Source organism: Monopterus albus, unplaced genomic scaffold (assembly GCF_001952655.1).
Source record: "Monopterus albus unplaced genomic scaffold, M_albus_1.0 scaffold242.1, whole genome shotgun sequence".
Lineage (NCBI taxonomy): Eukaryota > Metazoa > Chordata > Actinopteri > Synbranchiformes > Synbranchidae > Monopterus > Monopterus albus.
In genome coordinates this window covers 586389-604694 of record NW_018128122.1, presented here as the reverse complement: position 1 = coordinate 604694, position 18306 = coordinate 586389, and the positions used below count along the sequence as shown (strand labels likewise).

Sequence of the window (18306 nt, the reverse complement as noted above, 5' to 3'; positions counted from 1 at the left end):
GGGGGAGACGCTGACTGACTCGGGACCGACATCCAATGACTTGACTGACTGGTGCTTCTGACAATCTTCTTATGCTTTATCTATTCCATTGCAAGAGGAGAGTCTCTGTTCTCTGATCTCTGTTCTCTGTTTCCCTAACTACAAGATTATGTGTTTAAATACTACTCTATTCAGAATAATTGTAATATTAAATGATCCTTTAAATTGGAATGGTTTGTCTGAATTAATTTAGTCGGTATCACACTCTAGCCACGACACATGTCCAATAATTTCATAGACACCACTACATCAGCACAAGCGAAGGCCATCCTGTTGACTAGAAATCACTGGTACACTTAAATATACTCAGTGGCAACAAGATGGCCCAGGCCTCCTGTTTGCTTGCAGATACCAAGATGGCTGTCATTCTTATCCCTGTTCAGCTACATTAGTTGTTCTGTTGCCATGAAATATCAGAAGACATATCACAACATACAAGGTACCTTTCTACCCTCCCTCACTGTCCGGCTAGGATTATATTGAAAACAACAATATTATATTAAGCTAACTATAAGCTTTATCAAAAAGGAAAGCCTTAAGTTTAATCTTAAAGGTAGAGAGGGTGTCCGCCTCCTGAACTGAGACTGGGAGCTGGTTTCATAGGAGAGGAGCTTGATAGCTAAAGGCTCTGCCTCCCATTCTACTTCTGTGGATTCTAGGAACAAGTAGACCCTCACTCTGAGAACGAAGTGCTCTGTTGGGATGATAAGGCTTTATGAGGTCTTTAAGATACAGTGGAACCTTGTTATTAAGGGCTTTGTGTGTTAGGATTTTAAATTCTGTTCTTGATTTTACAGGGAGCCAGTGGAGAGAAGCTAATATGGGAAAAATATGATCTCTCTTGCTGTCATTTGGTATGTTTTAACAATGAACAGCATTAATAAACTCAGGCTGTAATGAGTTTAAAAAGCAGTATTGCCATCTCCTCTTGCACATTAAATTGAATCTGTGTTATTTTTAGGCTGCTGAAAACAAATGTCATTGCTGATACATTTCCAGTGTAAAAGGAGTGCCAACAGGGGAGCCAATCCCAGCTGACATTTAGAAAGAGGAAGGGTACACCCTGGACAAGTCACCAGTCTATCTCAGGGCTGACATACTGTATATACAAACAACCACACACACTCACACTCACTCCTACGGGCAATTTAGAGTCACAAGTCAACCTAATCTGCATGTCTTTGTACTGTAGGAGGAAGCCGGAGTACACAGAAAGAACCCACTCAGGCACAGGGAGAACATGCAAACTCCACACAGAAAGGCCCTATTGCTGTGAGGTGACAGCGCTAACCATGGTTCCACCATGCTTCCAATCTTTATGTGAAGCTAGGCTAAACATGTCGAGATTCATGTTCTATATTTTAGGCACAGGCATGTTGAACTTTTTTTTTTACTCCAAACATACTGCCCATAAATGTGAACGGCTGTAAGTGTGATAGATTAGCAGGACGTGACAGAACAGATGGATGGGTGGGTCTCATTAAATCCATTGTTTTTTTTATGTAACCGGAAGTATTGCACACTCAAAATGAATGATGCGTGGGCCTCTTCTGTGGTAAAGTTACTTATTAGCTAAAACAGCCAAGACCAACACAGTTATAAGAGGAAGGCATGAAGGTGCACAACTTACTGTCTCTAGACACACACTCTGCACCTAAAGTGTGGAGGTAGCACAGGAAACAGATCTACACACAGTATAATCTTTTTGAGTGTAAACATGCGAGACTGACACAGTAAAACTGGAGTGATGCCAACATCTGTGTAAGGCTGGACTTCTGACATTCACACAAAGGTACAGTAAAAGTGTGAAAATTAATTTGTCTTCTGTATATTGTGTAGGTACAGTAGTACTCTCGGATTAGGTCAAACACAAATATGTTCAGACATCTGAACACATGAAATGTATGAATGTATTGTCTTGTATTGTACATCATGTTTTCCTGTAGCACTAATGCTGTCAATTTTGTCTCTCTCTCTCTCTCTCTCAGGTGTTTTTACTTGCCACTTCTTGCCCCTTTACACCTATTTCACTGTCAGCAACTTCTCTGTTTTGGACCGCTCTTTTTCCTGATGTGGCAACTCATTGTGAACTAATTTCACACACGGGGGGAGATAAATAACCAAACAAGTCCCTTCCTTCCATTCAGTTAAGGTGGCAACAGCAGTATAACAAAGAAAGAGCTAGTGAAGGACAGAGCTGAAAAGAGGAGGAGAGAGGAGCTGAGCGAGGTTTTGAGATAGTACCTATCCAAATTTGTTCTTTTATCTTCATCCTGCTGATCAACCTTCATCATGACCACCAGACACACAGTCCAGCTCCTGGTGGCGGTGGTCCTCTCAGTGCTGTGCCTCGTTCAAAGCTTCCAACCACTCATCTCAAGAAAATCCAGGACTCACCGTGAAATTACACAAGCGGCGATCCTCAGAAAGACGGCTGACGTCTGCAGGGACATTGCTGCCTCTGAGGGATGGAGCACCAGTGTAGCTGTAAGTTGACATTCAAAAGTGTAGATATGGGTTTTTTGTTTTTGTTTTTTTTTTGGGGGGGGGGGCTTTACAGACAAAATGTTTTCCATAATATATCATTTTATTGAAGCAGCAAATAAACATGGCCACAATAATTTGCACTTGTGCAGGTTTTTCCTCAGAAGAAACACATGAATAAAAGTGTCTATTTTATTAAACACTTCTTTATCTTTCAGTTAAATAGTTCTAAGTACAAAGACAACTTGAAGCAGGGACATTAGTGTTTGTATTTTAAACATGCATTTGCCAGCATGGAGTTACTGTCTTTTTTGTGTGTCCAGGTTGATGACAGCCTGTCAGCTAGCAAGGTGCAAAAAGCCTGCTCCTCTCCAACTACAGCAGCGTTCCTCCTCTCCAGTGTCACATACCAAAGTGCCATTGCCAGTATCTACTTCAGCAATGCGATGGTGGACACAGTGTCAACACTGAAACAGGAACACCATTTTGACAATGAGACTTTCAAGGCAGGAAGGGACCTCATCACAGCAGGTACTCTCAATATCATGTTCTGTAAATAGAGAACCCACATGCTAACAGACAAGGAGGTATACAAATGTAGGCATTCAAAGTGTTATACTTTTTCACTGCGTTACATTTGCAGTGCCCTATATGTGGTGCTATGCCAATAATGCAGTGTTTTTAACCCTGCATGAGGCTCATAAAATCCAACCTGCAGTTCTTCTTTTGGCCACTAGGCATATAGGGTTTTGAGTTGTCAAACCATAGTATATTACAGGCTGTATAAGCAGGGTTTCACGTCTGTAGTCAAAGATATACTGCATTAAACATGATTAACACAGCACCGTAAGTTACCGGCATACATTAGTGAACATCATGTACAGTGTGCTGCAATGAACACTACAGCTGTGAGTGTGGCTCCAGGGCATGTGCCAAAGTTTTTGGCCATTTTGTTTCCTCAGGGCACTATGTACAGCTGATTACTCACAGGTGAACAACTGAACAACTCCACATAGAGTTGTAGGAGCAGGGGAAGGGGAGGTGTGTATTGCAATGAGAGAGAGAGAGAGATAGAGAGATAGAGGTCGTTTTTACACTGAGATCCTGCATCACTGCCGTTCTAAAGGGTCACCAATATCCCGCCCTTGTGCTGTTCATACAGATCAAGCTATTATACTTTGACAAGTGAATGACAATTTAATTATACAGTAGTCATAATAACGTCAGGATGAGCAGATGACTAGTGAACGACGATGGTCTGACAGTGAGTGACTGTAAAGTGCTGGCTTATATACTGCGAGGCAGGTCTTGGGCAGAACAGATGGTAAGATGAGGAAGGAGTCTAGGGTTCTGACTATACAGGGAAAACAAGGGGTGACAAGACAAAGACTGAGATCATAACACTTCAAATGTTGCATTCCTACATTAAATATATCGCAAAACATCAAATAAATAATTTTTTCAGGAATATTTTCCAGAAATTGACTATAACACAGATCTTCAAATACAGTATCAATTATAGAAATAGAAATATCTCATTGTCGGTTTCTCTGCAAAAATGTTTAGAAATAGAAAGTCTAAATGAACTAATTGCAGTCACCAGAAACACACAAGGCTTTCTTTTTTTTTTTTTTTCTTTTTTTTTACATATGATGTATTTGACAGACTATTTCTTCAGTTGCAAAGGGAGTGTCATTTCATATTTATTAATCGATCCACTGATAAGAAAATATTCTGGTGTCTTATATGTTGGGAAACAGGCTCAGGCCAAGAATTTATTTACTTTCAGTAAGGGGACATTCACTTTTCTGTCTGCTTTGTGTCGTTCATATCTTGTGAAGTGGAGCTTCAGTTTACACTAACTCCCGTTGTGTATTCTCCTGTTGAGGTGTGGCTGCTGTGAAGGCCAGTGTGAAGCAGGAGGAGTATATGGCAGGGAGATGGATTCTTGGACGAGTCTGTCATACCCTTCAGGTGAGGTTAATGACTATTTTGTTAGCAGTTTTGTTGGGGTGGATGGTAAAGTTACACTGTTTAAAATAATAAGCAATGGACTTGGTGGACATAAGAGAGAATGGTGGTTTTATAAATAATCTTTATATTGTGTATATGAAGGACTTCTACAGCCACAGCAACTGGGTGGAGTTGGGGAACACTGCTCCTTACAGTGCTCTAATCAAACCAGACCAACCTCTTGAGAACTTGGCAGGTAGGATACTGCCGTCTGGGTGTGGTGTGAAATATATGGTTTCAACAGCAACTCTTGTCCATGAAATTGCTGCTTGGTCAGAATGCATTCACACATTGTCACCTGCTACAGTGTAACTCACAACTCATACATAAAATTGATACATTTCTACTCAGTATTGTTGGCTCATTTCATTCAGCACACAGGTCTACAGTTCAGAAGCCTCTTTGCTTTGCCCATCCAAGAACATTTCTACGTTATAGGCCTGTTTTAAAAAGCATTAAAAGATGATTATTCACACTGGTTTGTGGACTCTGAATAGATTTATTGCCTCTCTGACAAATAAAGACAATGACACATTTTGATTCCAAAAGAGAATATGGGCTGATGCATACAACAAAGAGATGGTGTCCTGAGCTGAGGTATGAATAAGTGCTTTGGATAAACAAAGAATGCGTGGTACTGCCTGAGACACAATACCAGAATAATGTTTCACCTAAAAAGCTTGTTGTATCAAAAGCCAATCGTTTTATTATTAGGTCCAACAAGAGCTTTGATCATAGTTTCTGGTTTTCCTCTGAGATCTTTCCTTCAGTAATCTGACACAGTTTGGTCACTTTCATAAATTCATACACTGCCAATATCATATCTTACAAACCACAACTGATTAAGAATTTTGTTTTCAGTGCTGCAGAATTAGCAAAAATTAATTAGTTTTTGTTTCTGAATCGTTTTGGTCATGGACCAGTGTAATTTGTAAAGTCATGTAAAACTGATTTATTTCTTTTAATATATGCTATACCATATTTGTATATAAATTACCCATGCCATTGTGTTTATTATTGTTTAATGTGCTAAAATTGCTGCAGACCCAGTTACTCCAACCTGTAGAGGCTGTGTAGGAGGTGACTGTAGTAACAACCTTCTGCCTGAGGTACTGAAGAAACGGCTTCTCACTTCGGGCTACTTCAGCATGTTCTCATCATCAAAACCTGCAGGTAATATTTAAGGATCACATTCATTTGTGTTTTGTTGCGCAATTAACATTTTTTGAGGTTATATATAGGTAACGTAACAAAAACGTTCTCTCTGTTCTAAGGTAAATGTAGCCATGGTGGTCCATTTGACCGCACAAGTGAACAGGACCCAGTGGGGGGCATCAGTAAGGATGAGGTTCAGTCTAGTCATGGCTCGCTTCATCTTAAAGCAGCTGATTTGGCTGTCAGGGCCACTGTGGAGCTGTTGGAGGACATCAGAGTGGCTGCTGGAGACAAACACTTTCTGCGGTAGGGATCAAATCCATCTGAGCCATTTTGAGGAAGAGGTAAATAAACATCACCAGTTTAGAAAAGATGTAGGGTTTTGACACTGAATGCAAGCAAAGAATAAGAACATGTCTCCATGTCTCTGGCTTCATACAGAAATAAAATAGTTATCATATGTGTGCTAGACTATAACACTTTCACTTCACTGAACTGTTTCTAAATACTTTGTGCTAAGCAGCTACAGCAGCTACACTAATTACGGTCAAATGGTAGTCACCGATCACTGATTAGTGACAGGTCATCAGAGTAACCCAGCTAAGAAACACAGTAACAAAATGAAAAAATAATTGTTTTTTTTTTTTTTTGCTCTCTTGTTCCTGCAGATTGATGGGCCTGTCCCACTCCTCTGTGCTGTGTATTGTTATTGACACTACAGGCAGCATGAGTGATGACATCGCTGAAGCAAAGAGAGTTTCCTTTGAGATCATTGATGGCAAGCGAGGAACCCCACAGGAGCCCTCGGCCTACATATTGGTACCATTCAATGACCCAAGTGGGTAACTCACAATGAAGTATTTGTAGCTTATGGCAGAGGAATGTATGTATGAAGTAATGTCTAGCTTCTGCGTAAAACATGAATATATCAAAACAAATACTGGAAAACATCACATTTTTTACCATTGTAAACTGTTACTGTAACTGTAATGTAGGCCTTTCTCTTCAGTAAGAGTATAAATCGGTGAGTGATTAATATTAGTCATGTTTTCTATATGCAGGTTTTGGACCTGTGATTAGGACAACTGATGCAGATGTCTTTAAAAACAGCATCAACAAGCTGCATGCACGTGATGGAGGAGACGCCCCAGAGATGTCCTTGTCTGCACTGCAGGTGTTGACAATGCAATTAACTGCTTTCCTCTTTTATACAATAACTCCTTTTATGTGGGAATCATTAATTCATTTGTTTTTTCCTTGTCAGTGCACCTTGACAGTGGGTGAAGTCGGGCCAGAACTTTCTGCTATATTGCAATCATTAATTCAGACAACGTTTTTTTTTTTTTATCGCACAACTCAAATTAAAGTCATTTTATCAGTAAAACATTAAAATTATTGGCCAACCATACCAATTATTAAATGCACTCATGTACAGTATAATTAACATAAATGCAAATCAAGAAATCTTGTTTCATTCTAATCAAGCATACAGTATTTTAAGCAGAATCGTTTTAGTCTACTGGCTTGTAAACTGTTCTTCCTCTGTTTTATATAATTGACAGCTTGCCCTCACTGCAGCTCCACCCTCCTCTGAGATCTTTGTTTTCACTGATGCTGCAGCTAAAGATTTTCATCTAAAAAGCACCATTACTGCTCTTATAGAAAGCACCAAGTCTGTAGTAAGTCTTTTTGCCAGCTTTAATACATTCCAGAAATATTAAACTGGTATGATTTTTTTTTTGTTGTTGTTGGGGGCTTATATATCATGTAACCAGTTTTAATATACAATTCAAAATCAGAAAAAGTTGGGATGGTCTGTAAAATAAAAGTTAAAACTGAAAATAGTGACTTGTAAATCATCTGTCCTGTATTACACTGCTAACAATACAGCAGTACATTATTTAATGTGAGGTATCCCATAAAATAATGTGCTGCTGTATTGTTTTCAATGTAATACAGGGTGAAGATGATTTCGACATCACTATTTTCAGTTTTAATTTTGATTATACATACTGTCCCAACTTTTTTTTGATTTGGGGGTGTAATTTTCACAACCATTTTCTCTTTATCCTTATACTTTTAGGTTAGTTTCATGTTGACAGATGCCCTAGCTAGTCGACGCCGCCGCAAAAGGTCATCTGCAAACAAAATGAGCCAAGCAGATGTCCAGCTGTATCGCGACCTAGCCGAAGCATCTGGAGGCCAGGCCATTGAGGTCACCAAGTCAGAGCTCTCTCAGGCTACTACTGTTATAAAGGATTTGTCACTCAGCGCTGTGGTAAGACAAGAAATAAGAAAATCATACTGAAGATTGAAGATGGTACTGTACAGTATGGCTTTAAATGTGACGTTTCTGTTCCTTCCTCTTTTAGGTGACAGTTTTTCAGGTAGCGAGAAATCCTGGAAGACCTGAAAAATTTACTTTTACTGTTGATGGTTCATTAAGGAACTTGACTGCCTACATCACAGGAACCTCATCTCTCACCTTCAGCCTCACCAGCTCCAAAGGTGTTGTAATTGTTAATGTCTGGTTCTGATTGCTCCATTTGCCTTTTTTTGCCTTCAGTATCTGCTTTTGAAGATAGCTTCAGATTTGTTTGAGGTACTAGACAAATGTTTTTAACATTTTTGTCTCCACCAGGCATATCTCAGAGTTCCAGTCAGCCCAGTGGTCCTCTGGCATCTCTCACTACAGCAGGAAACCTACGCCGTTTAAGCCTCATCACCGACAGTCAAAGTGGATCATGGGAAATCAGCGTCAACTCTAATGATCCCTACTCTGTTAAGGTCATAGGTCAGTAGTGTGATGGTCAGGGTGTTAACATAATTGTTCACCTATAGCTAGTGAGAGTTACATTTTACTGAAGACTATTTCTGTTATATTTGCAGTTTATATTGTAAACACACTGTGTTATTTGTGTGTACATCAGGTCAAAGTTCATCAAACTTCATTTACAACCTGGTGGAAGCACATGAAGGAGCCCACAGAGACTTCAGTTTAAAGGAGGGGCGTCCTCTTTCAGGTCAGACGACGTTTACAATTATTATTTCTTTGTCATTACAGTTGTGTACCATAGTCGTGTTTCAGAAACCCTCTGTCTTATTTATATGCATTGTCCATTATGCTCATATCTAATTACCTTTTACAGTAATACTCATCTAATCTCCCTTTCACACTTGTCACAACTTCCAGGTGGTAAAGCCAAACTCTTGGTCTCTGCGACAGGAAGTGATACAGTAAAGGTCACAGAGGTGACTCTCATTGACAGCTTCGGGACAAAAGAGGTCAAAGGCTCATTGCAGGCATGTCAGATGTTACACTTGATAAACGTATAACACCATACCCAGTAGCTGAAGTGTATACAGTACGTCACATTACTGCTTACCAGTCTCCAGACAATACATATATATACATACATATAGATAGATAGATGGATACTGGTAAGCAGTAATGTGAGGTACTGTATACACTTCAGCTTCAGAAGCTGTGTCAACATGCTTTCCAACATTTTGAATATTAGAATGTCCCTAAATGCACCACCAGAGTCTAAAATTGTTGTAACTTTGACCCCCCAACCCCCACCAAAAAACCCGACAGCTAGTTGATTACTCTAGTGTGTTATACCTGTCTACAGGAAGTTTTAAGTCTCTAAAAGTTGATTTTCATACAGTGCTGTCTTGAAATAAAGAGAGGTCACAGGAAATAAGACCTGAACTGGCTAAAATGCTGCAACGCATCAACATAAACCTTCTCAATTTCATAAATCTCTCTTTTCTGTATTTTTTGGCACCCCTTTGTTCCTCTTTGTCTTATTACTGAGCCACTTGGAAAGAGTTTTGACATCATTTGAAAAGTCTGCCTGTCTGGAACTAGAAAATCTGTTTAGAATTGAGGAGGTTTTGGATGGGTAGCAATAACATAACTAACATATTGTGTAGTTAATGCACTGCCACAAAATTTCAAGTGTAATGAGAAGTTTATAAAAAAAAGTTGTCTGCCTAAATCACAAAGCAAGGTAGCCACAAACATTATTTGGGCTGATGAGACCTCACATTAAAATATACTGTGTGACTGTGAGTGCTCTTCTTTTTCTGTCCTCAGCCAGTAGGAAGTGATAACGTCCTGGTGACATTCAGTGCAGTGCCAGCAGGTCAATTTGTGGTTTGCCTGAAAGGAGAGGACAGCGGCTCAACCTCCACATCAACATCGATAAGCTTCCAGCGGCAGGCCTCGACACACATCAAGACCTCCAGCATCCTTGTTACTGTGAGCATCAACTTTCTGCCTCAGTGAAGTAGCACTTTGCTTTAGCACTTACTGTATAAAGTAAAAACATTTAATGGGTTTTTATGATAACAGGCCAAACTGGTAAAATGAACGTATATCTTCTTATAGTCAAACGAATAGTAGCCAAGGTTGTTATTAAGAAACAGCATGACTTTCTACTGTGCTTCTTTCAGCTCCATGTTCATATCAGCATCCATCAATGTATTACAGCTGTGTCTCCATCCACTATTCCAGGCCCAAGTCAGCAACACCAACGTAGAACCAGGCTCCACCATCTCCATCCCTTTTACGGTCGCCACAGCCATCAACGGAGTTATTGATGACTCTGGAACTGGCACGTTCAAGATGCAAGTCAGCAATGACCGCGGCTATCGTTCCACTTCACCCCCTGCCATCACCATAGCGGCAAGGAGTGGAGGTAAAGCCGACGGCACTGTGACCTTAACGGTACCAGCCAGTGCTGCATCAGGAACAGAAGTGATTCTTACCATTGCGGCAGAAAATGCAGCTGCTGCTGACATCAACTACGTTGTACTCAGGTTTTCTGTGGTTGCCAAGGTGAGAGAAAAAAGTGCTTTGGTGAATAGTCTTTAACATGAAAACTACATTTCCCAAGATAACTTTATTTATTTTCTTTGATCTGATGATGTTAGTGGTGCTTTTTGTTCGCAAAAGGTATACGCATGTGCCTTATTGTGTCATAACAAGTACTGATGTTAAAAAGCAGTTCATAGTTGATTAAATTAATTGCCCAAATGTTGTTCTTGTTCTTTTTATGATGCCCAAATGTTGTTCTTGTTCTTTTTATGATTCTGGTTATCATTCCTGTCTTATTTCATCATCTGTTTGTGTGTCCAGGTGACAGATATTACCAGTCCTGTGTGCCAGGTTGTCAATGCATCAAACACCTGTCCATCCTCTCCATCACTTTGTGCTTCCTCTCAGTGGGAGCTAATCGCTAATCTCACCGATGGCATCGATGGGACTGGCATTGAAAGGGTCACCATCCTTCGAGGGAATGGTACCCTCACTACTGGCACAGTGGCTGGAGCAAGAGGCGAGAACATTATAGTGGCCACGTACCGCGCCTCCTGCTGCTCACAGAATGTTCTGCTGGCTGCTGTGGACAGAGTAGGGAATGTGGGAGTATGTGGGAGAGAAACTGCCACATCCACTGGAGGACACACACTGAGCCTCTCATTCTCACTCTGGATCAGTGGTGTGATTTTTCTGCTCTTGACGTAAAAGACAGATGTAAATCCCACTTTAAATACAGTGCATGAATCAATTTTTTCTTTTATTTTCCTCTGCTGATATCTTTAATGATGAGTTTGTCATTTCATAAAATCCAGGTTTACAAACAATTTTCTGTGTGCAGTTCTTTAAAATGTATTTAAAGATTGTTGGATATGGGTACATAGATGGCCTGACAAATGTGGATCACGTTACCTTCACGTGTGAGGTTTTTAGAGTATTTTCTTGCTCTCACATTCACAGTATATGCTCTGTTTAATGACAAGTGAAATACTTGAACATTTGGCTTTTCGGGCTTTTTTCCAAAGTGTTAACATTGCTCATTACCCCTTGTTTGGAGTTTTAATTAAATACACATCTTAATGTGGAATATTCCAGTGTCATGTGGCATTATTTTTTACTCAGAACATGTATTGCATTATAAATATTGTTTTACAATTAGTAAAATATTTTATTAAGATAGCTAATAACCTATTAGCTAGCAATTAGCTAGCTCAGTACAAAATCCTACCACCACCAAACACCAAATCATGCACAGCAAGCAACATTCAGTGGGGAAAATAGAATAAATGAATGTATTAAATTAATGTTATGAAAAAACGTTCTCACAATACAGACATTGAAAAATCTCCTACCTTTTCCCATTAATACATCCGTGGGAAGAATGATCTCCATCTTGTGATTCGGTATCCAGCTGGTATAATATATTAATGGGACGTACAAGCATTGAATTTAGTTTATTGACATAATCGGTCCTATTGGTATTTGTGTCTGGTTTGGAACCATGAAGATAAATGAGAACACTCTACTGGAGGGACACAAAGTTGGTTCCTTACAATACAAACCACGTGCCCAGGTAACGTTAACATTAACACCTGGTCTTGTTAAACACGCGAAGCCTGTCACTTTTTTCTTTTATTTTCCTCTGCTGATATCTTTAGTGATGAGTGTTTGAATGTCATTTCTTTACTATCAATATTTAAACATGGCAAATGGGTTTTATTTAGACTTCTAAATAAGTCTGAAACTAATAATACTGTTGAGAAAACAACCTCATCACATGTTCCATTTAGTAGCTTTTCTGGAACATTCAATCGTTTCACAGTCTCATTTGTCATGGAGCTTTTGAAAGCTTTTTGTCCATGCTGGCACAAGGTGAAGAAATAACTTAGACAGATGACACATCTAACCCAGCTATCAATACAAGCTTTTGATCCTTTGACAGTTTGAAGTCTGGCACAGCAGAACCAGCTCCAGTCCTTTGGCATCTGGATACATGATTAAGTTAAAGCTGTAGAAACCTGCAGTCCCTGTGTCATATCCACCTGTTTATACTCTTCAGGTATCATGTTCCTGACAGACCCAAAAGACCTCTCCTCGGCTGAGCTGGACATCATGAGAGCAGGTGATGCCCAGTGTGCTTATCTTAAAACTGATTCAAAATCAAAGGCTGAGCAAATATCTACAGTCAGTCTGTGCTGTGGTTTGTACATCTCAATCGTTTCCTGTGTATATCTCTTTATATCTGGACACTATATTCCTATTGTTTTCTACAGAGCCCAGTTACAGAGGCACTGGGAAGGAGGTGACACACGATGATGCGTTACGATGAGCATCTCATCCCACCTTTCAGAAGGTTTCAAGCAGGAAGACAGAAGCTTAAAGTCACTGTGTAGAAGTTGCAAATTTCCACACCTCTTGAATTACTGTCCATTTTTCTGCAATTCAGTCTTGTGCTGTGTTCATCATTAGTTGGGGAATCAACCTGTGGTGAAGCAGGAAAAATAATAAATGTTAAATCGCCATGAGAATGCAGACAGCAGCGGATGAGATTAATGCAAGTGTATGGCTTGTTGTAAGATGACTTGCAGAAAAAACAACTTTTAAATTGTATTTTATTTTTGTGTGACTGTCAGGAAAAGTAAACTGCTCCTAACATTCAATACTATCCTATGTTGACTAAAAATAATGGGGCAGATACATCACTCGCTTCTGATTCCTAAAACTACATTTGACAAAGTAAGCTGCATTGCTAGACTTGCCAAAGCAGCTGAAAACTGTAAATTCTTACATGTATCTCTGTACGGTGTTTATTTGAAACTCCTCTTTAGTCATACTACATTTTAGTGGTTTTAGATTTTATTTAAAAAATAAATGATAAGAATAAGCCACAGTTTTGCCTAAAAGCCTAAAACATGTCTTGTAACTTTTCTTTTTTCTGTTCCTTCTCCTCAGCACACAGTAAGGCTGCCCTTTAGTGGTGGCACACAGCATTACACCAGTCTTAACAAGTGTGACCCATTACTGCTGGCTGGTCAAATAAATGGCAATTTAATGGTACAAATAGTAATGTATGTACATGGTCACAATTTTTGTGAGCATGTGTAGGAAAGATTTGTACATATAAACACTTTTGAATGTGTGAATAAAATCTGTAAACAAATTATGTTACACAAAGACACTGAAAACAAGTGTGTTTGGGAACATCTGTGTACAGACAGAAAAGAAAATTGCACATTCAACTAACTTTAGGAGTACTGAGGTTTTCATAGTATTATAACATAGTAGTACTGTCAGAAGTACTTGAAATGAGTGTAGAGGTACTGAATGGGCTAGTACTGACAGGGATACTGCAGCGACAGGAGCAGGTGGATACTGACACAGCATCCACACAATAAACACTGTCAGCGAGACAGCAGGATATATTACATCTTAGAAAAAACCTGAGAGAAAATTCATGTTTTGCACTACATTTCAGTCAGCTACATTTACTAATTAAGAAGTTATGTGAAACATAATGAATGATAACACCGTTCCAATAGCTAGTAAAGTTTATTTGTCTCTTTCAGAAAAAGTAAAACAATAATTACAACAAAGAACCAAAAACCTCAAAGGGCAGTAAAAACATAACAAGTACAATAACATTTTAAGTGGAAGAACTAAGAGCAACTTCCAGCAGCCGAACAAGAACGGCACTTCCGGGGTCAGTTTCACAAAGCAGATTTAATGACGAAAGCTGCATATATATATATATGTATATATATATACATATATATATATATATATGTATATATAAACCTCACCTGATCTCTGACACAGACTAACCTGCTCCTGGTTTAATCCATTGGAGCTCTCCAGCAACCTCAGTGATCTTGTTTGATGACAGAGGTCCTAGTTATCATGAGACAGCGCAACAGCCTGGCCAAGTGCAAACTGCATCAGGAGGAGGTGGGGAGAAATAAAGAGCTTGGTCCTGTTATCCAAAGAAATAACTATGAACTAATTTATCTTTGCCTTCAAGCAGTACAGCAACCACAAAATCAAAGTACATAAGTTTACTACAGAAAAGGAAAACCAGAAAAACCAATCACCTCTGAATTAACATGGCACATAAATGTCAAAGCAACCACCCACTAAAAAGAAAAGCTTCATTTTGTTTCACAACTGCTATAAACAACTTTGCCCTGCAGGGTCATCAAAAGAAAATGGAGAGTTAAAAGTGCACCACTACAATGAGGGGCCTTGATACTCAATTGACAAGAGTAAACTTAGCTGAATTCAGTATCCTCACTAGGTTACAATGACATCATTAATACAGACACAACTTACTCCTAGATTAAAACAGATCTTTCATTCTGTCTGTGAAGATGTCACTGTCATTATCGCCCAAACACTACAGTTTTTACCACAGTCATGTCACATCAGCAATGCAACTTGGAACAGTTTTAATGTAAGAAATCTGTTACATTACTTACAACAGTATATACAATATCTAATGGTTACTCTTTTAAACAGAGCAGAGCTTAATGTTACACAACTGGACATTTTGCATTATTTTTAACAGCCCATAGATCACTGGATCTCTGTGTCCCTGACAAGAGAGATGGTCAATACCAGAGAAGCAAGTATGAATAATCTATACAATAATCAATACAGAGAGCCAGTAACTGGTATATTTATCCTCAAAATACAGAGACAAAAGCTACAGCTACAGATAAATAGCTACAGTTGGTTTTGTTTTTTAACAAAAGCAAGTGAGAAACTGTACATAATATTAACAATATTTTATGGCAAAACCACTGAGGTCTCTCTATTTGACCTGCTCTATTTGAAGTCACTGTGCTGTATTACAGGGCACTGGTCCAAAAAAAACCCAACAACAGTGTAATGTAACACTCCTTCACTAACAAATAAGGTGTCAAGGACTGGCAAGTACAAAATGCATTTGCGCCTTAAAGTTAGAAGCAATTGATTAAAATAGGGGAACATAAATGTATTAATTTTCTAAAATACAGTAAGACGTTAGCCCTGATTCTTGAAAATCTAATTATGTTGTTTGATATGATTGATTTGATCTGATTCTGTTACAGTTCAGCTGTGGCACTGTAGCCTGTTTTTACTCTTGGTTAAATGCAACATTTGGGATAGAAAACAGGAAAGGAAATGCAACACAATTTTGTGTTTCTATAGCTGAAATGTAAGAGAGTTTGGTTTACACATAGCTAATGCTGAAGTTGTTGCATGCAGAGGCACTGAGTTTAAAAAGCATTGTAGGCCTACAGTATATTCTCTGGGCATGCTTATATTTCACTCGATCTGCTTTTTCTATAATACAAATTTTAAAAGGAGCTTCACTGTTCACCAAATATACAGCCCCAATCAACTGATTTACAGTACAGTATATACATATATTCTTCACATAATAGGTTGTGAAATATTTCATGCAGCATATAAAAATCCTTTCTTTGAATAATATCATTGTATTGAAAACGGGGGGTTTCCATTACAGAATAACTTTCTATCTTTATGTATTTCATTCTCATTTAGGGTTTCAGATGAAAATTACTAGTACACGCCCAGTGCAAACAATGGGTCACTGCAATGAATGTGCCTGTTTCAAAACTTTTTTTTACTTCCCCCAAAGCACTGGCTCAGTATTACCAAATCAAACTTATCAGCACTTCTGTGATGTGCAGCTAACAAAGCACACACTCAAGTCAGCTTGATGCAAGTGCCCTTCTCCTCAAATCAACCTTTTTCTTCTTATCTCCACTGTGTACAAAGATCAGTCACTGCTAAAAACTCCCCAAAATGGCCTTGTTCCTACATATGACATTAAAGTGATTTGCTGATTTGATAAAACTGGATCACGTTTATGTCACAGGAGACGTAAAGTCCAGCATTAGTTTCAGGTAACACTTAAGTATGTTTTTTGTTGTACTGACCTCTCAGTCAGCTCAATTAAGATACTGTATATGCTGAAGAAAACTTCAACACATACAGTTTTAGACTCATTAAACTGTCATGCGAAAACCACAAGTGCATATACAGTATAACAACAGCTTATCCTAAAACCTTACTGCTAATATTCAAATGCTCCAAGGTTTCTGATGTGTAAACATTCCAAGGGTTAGGTAGACTGGTATAGTGCATATAATAGTTGTATTGTGATATCCATGGAGGTATAAAATGTGGCTTATTGGGAATAAGCAGGGGTAGAGACATACAGTTTTATCCCTGCCTTTGGAGCATGAGCCAAGTAGAGCCTGGGAGACCTGAGGTGTAAACCCTGTGATTGTACTTATCTTGCATCTGTTGTTTAATTAGAGTTTGGAATGGAAAAGGATGGGTGCAATCACCACTGGCCAATTTGGACAGCTCAGGACACAGTTATCACAGTACTTGGCTGTCCTTCTGTGTGTGTTAGTCATATTAGGTCTACTATGCTACTACTACTTTGGGTTAATGATTTCATTTCCAATTTAACAAATACAGCAATTTTACAGGCTGAAAAAGAACAATATTCCTCAATTTCTGCACATTGTCCAAACTAATAAACACCACTGGCTCTGTGGTGCTAAGGCAACTACTTTATAGTTCATTAGCTTGAAAGCAATCAAATAATTTGATTGACGTTGATTGATTGAAAGATAACTAAGGAAACAACAAGAATTATTTATATAACAAAGGAACTGCTGCGCATCAAAAATAATTATGGATGCTCTTTGTTTTGATTAGACATCATGGGTGGTTGTCATAATAGACAAGACGTGGCTGGCTAGACTCATAGGAAGAGGAAGTCAGTCACATCAGGGCCACTGAGCATACAGTACAGCTGTCTGTTTAGTATCAGTGACACTGGTGAAGACTTCAAGAGCGACTGTTGTGTGTCCAGGATTATGGCAAATCGTTGCACATGGCTAGAGAACTTGAATGTCTGGGCACTGGTGTTTAGAGGTTAGACTTGTCTCACTGGGCTACTAAGATGATGTTGAGGGAATATGTAAAGCAAGGGGTTGGAAAAGACATCCCAAGGCCACTCTACTGCTCGGCAATCTCAGCAAGATTGGAGTTGGAGGAGGGAGGTGTGGATGATTGGAGATGGTTTGAAATGGTTAGAGGGCTCAGGGTGGAACCCTGAGGGACATCGCTTGAGACAGGACTTGGGAGGGTCAGGGTTTCTGGGGCAGACTTTTTGCGGAGTCTGTCCTTAGGGACAGAGAGGGACTCAGGTGCATCAGTGCACATGGGAGTAGAGGGAGCACTGGCAGGGCCAGTGAGGGCACAGGAGGACAGGGGTGTCTCGCTGATGGAGATTGAGGGGGGGAACATCCCAATCTTCTGGTTGGTGGCCTCCTGGATGGTGCGCTCGAACTCTCTCACTTCATCCATCGTCATGTCTGGATTAGAAAAGGATCAGTTAAGACCAGTGAGAGGAAGAATTAGGAAATTAGGTATGATTTTATGTTTTAATCCTGTGCAAACAATTGATAAGAAAAAATGGATTTTAATAAATGCATACCCAGAGACGTACACATCATCATCAGTACAATGCCGAAAAGAACACACACTCAAACATCCAAAACAAGTAATGTTTTGGCATTCACACTGTGTTATTTCAATACCCAGCACATTGCTAGTGTTCACTTATGTAGCCTTATGTTTCCTAGATAACCTTTCTATTCTTCAGGGTTTAGTTATATGCAGCTGTGACAGCTTCATAGATACAGTAAGTCACCATCGGTTCAAATATCAAACATAAGAGGGGCAATGAAGTAAAGAGACAATAAAAA

At 39.2% G+C, this 18306-nt stretch overlaps 2 protein-coding genes across 4 annotated transcripts in view; one reads left to right on the top strand and one right to left on the bottom strand.

Moving 5' to 3' along the window:
• The first annotated feature begins 1630 nt into the window (after positions 1–1630).
• Positions 1631–11579, top strand: LOC109971992 (von Willebrand factor A domain-containing protein 7-like). The gene is made up of 18 exons (XM_020620572.1): positions 1631–1831; positions 2028–2526; positions 2847–3054; positions 4412–4497; positions 4639–4732; positions 5581–5709; positions 5811–5997; positions 6360–6529; positions 6753–6865; positions 7254–7370; positions 7775–7969; positions 8064–8199; positions 8333–8485; positions 8622–8714; positions 8885–8994; positions 9794–9958; positions 10214–10537; positions 10838–11579. Exons 2-18 carry the CDS (start codon positions 2332–2334, stop codon positions 11222–11224), a joined length of 2862 nt encoding a protein of 953 aa, XP_020476228.1. The 5' UTR covers positions 1631–1831; positions 2028–2331; the 3' UTR covers positions 11225–11579.
• Positions 11580–14461: 2882 nt separating this feature from the next.
• LOC109972004 (phosphatidylinositol transfer protein cytoplasmic 1) overlaps positions 14462–18306 on the bottom strand; it is a 79394-nt gene continuing 75549 nt past the window's right edge. For 2 of the 3 annotated variants that reach the window (XM_020620587.1, XM_020620588.1), the window contains exon 9: positions 14462–17913. In XM_020620587.1, coding sequence (XP_020476243.1) covers positions 17555–17913 — 359 coding nt within the window. In that variant the 3' untranslated portion in view covers positions 14462–17554. The remainder of the gene's footprint in view (positions 17914–18306) is intronic. The other variant, XM_020620589.1, reaches the window with a different exon arrangement.

Coding starts and splice junctions, on each gene's coding strand:
- LOC109971992 (XM_020620572.1), top strand. CDS start 2,332: ATGACCACCAGACACACAGTCCAGCTCCTGGTGGCGGTGGTCCTCTCA. Junction 4,498..4,638: donor GAGTCTGTCATACCCTTCAG/GTGAGGTTAATG, acceptor GTGTATATGAAG/GACTTCTACAGCCACAGCAA. Junction 8,486..8,621: donor CTACTCTGTTAAGGTCATAG/GTCAGTAGTGTG, acceptor TGTGTACATCAG/GTCAAAGTTCATCAAACTTC.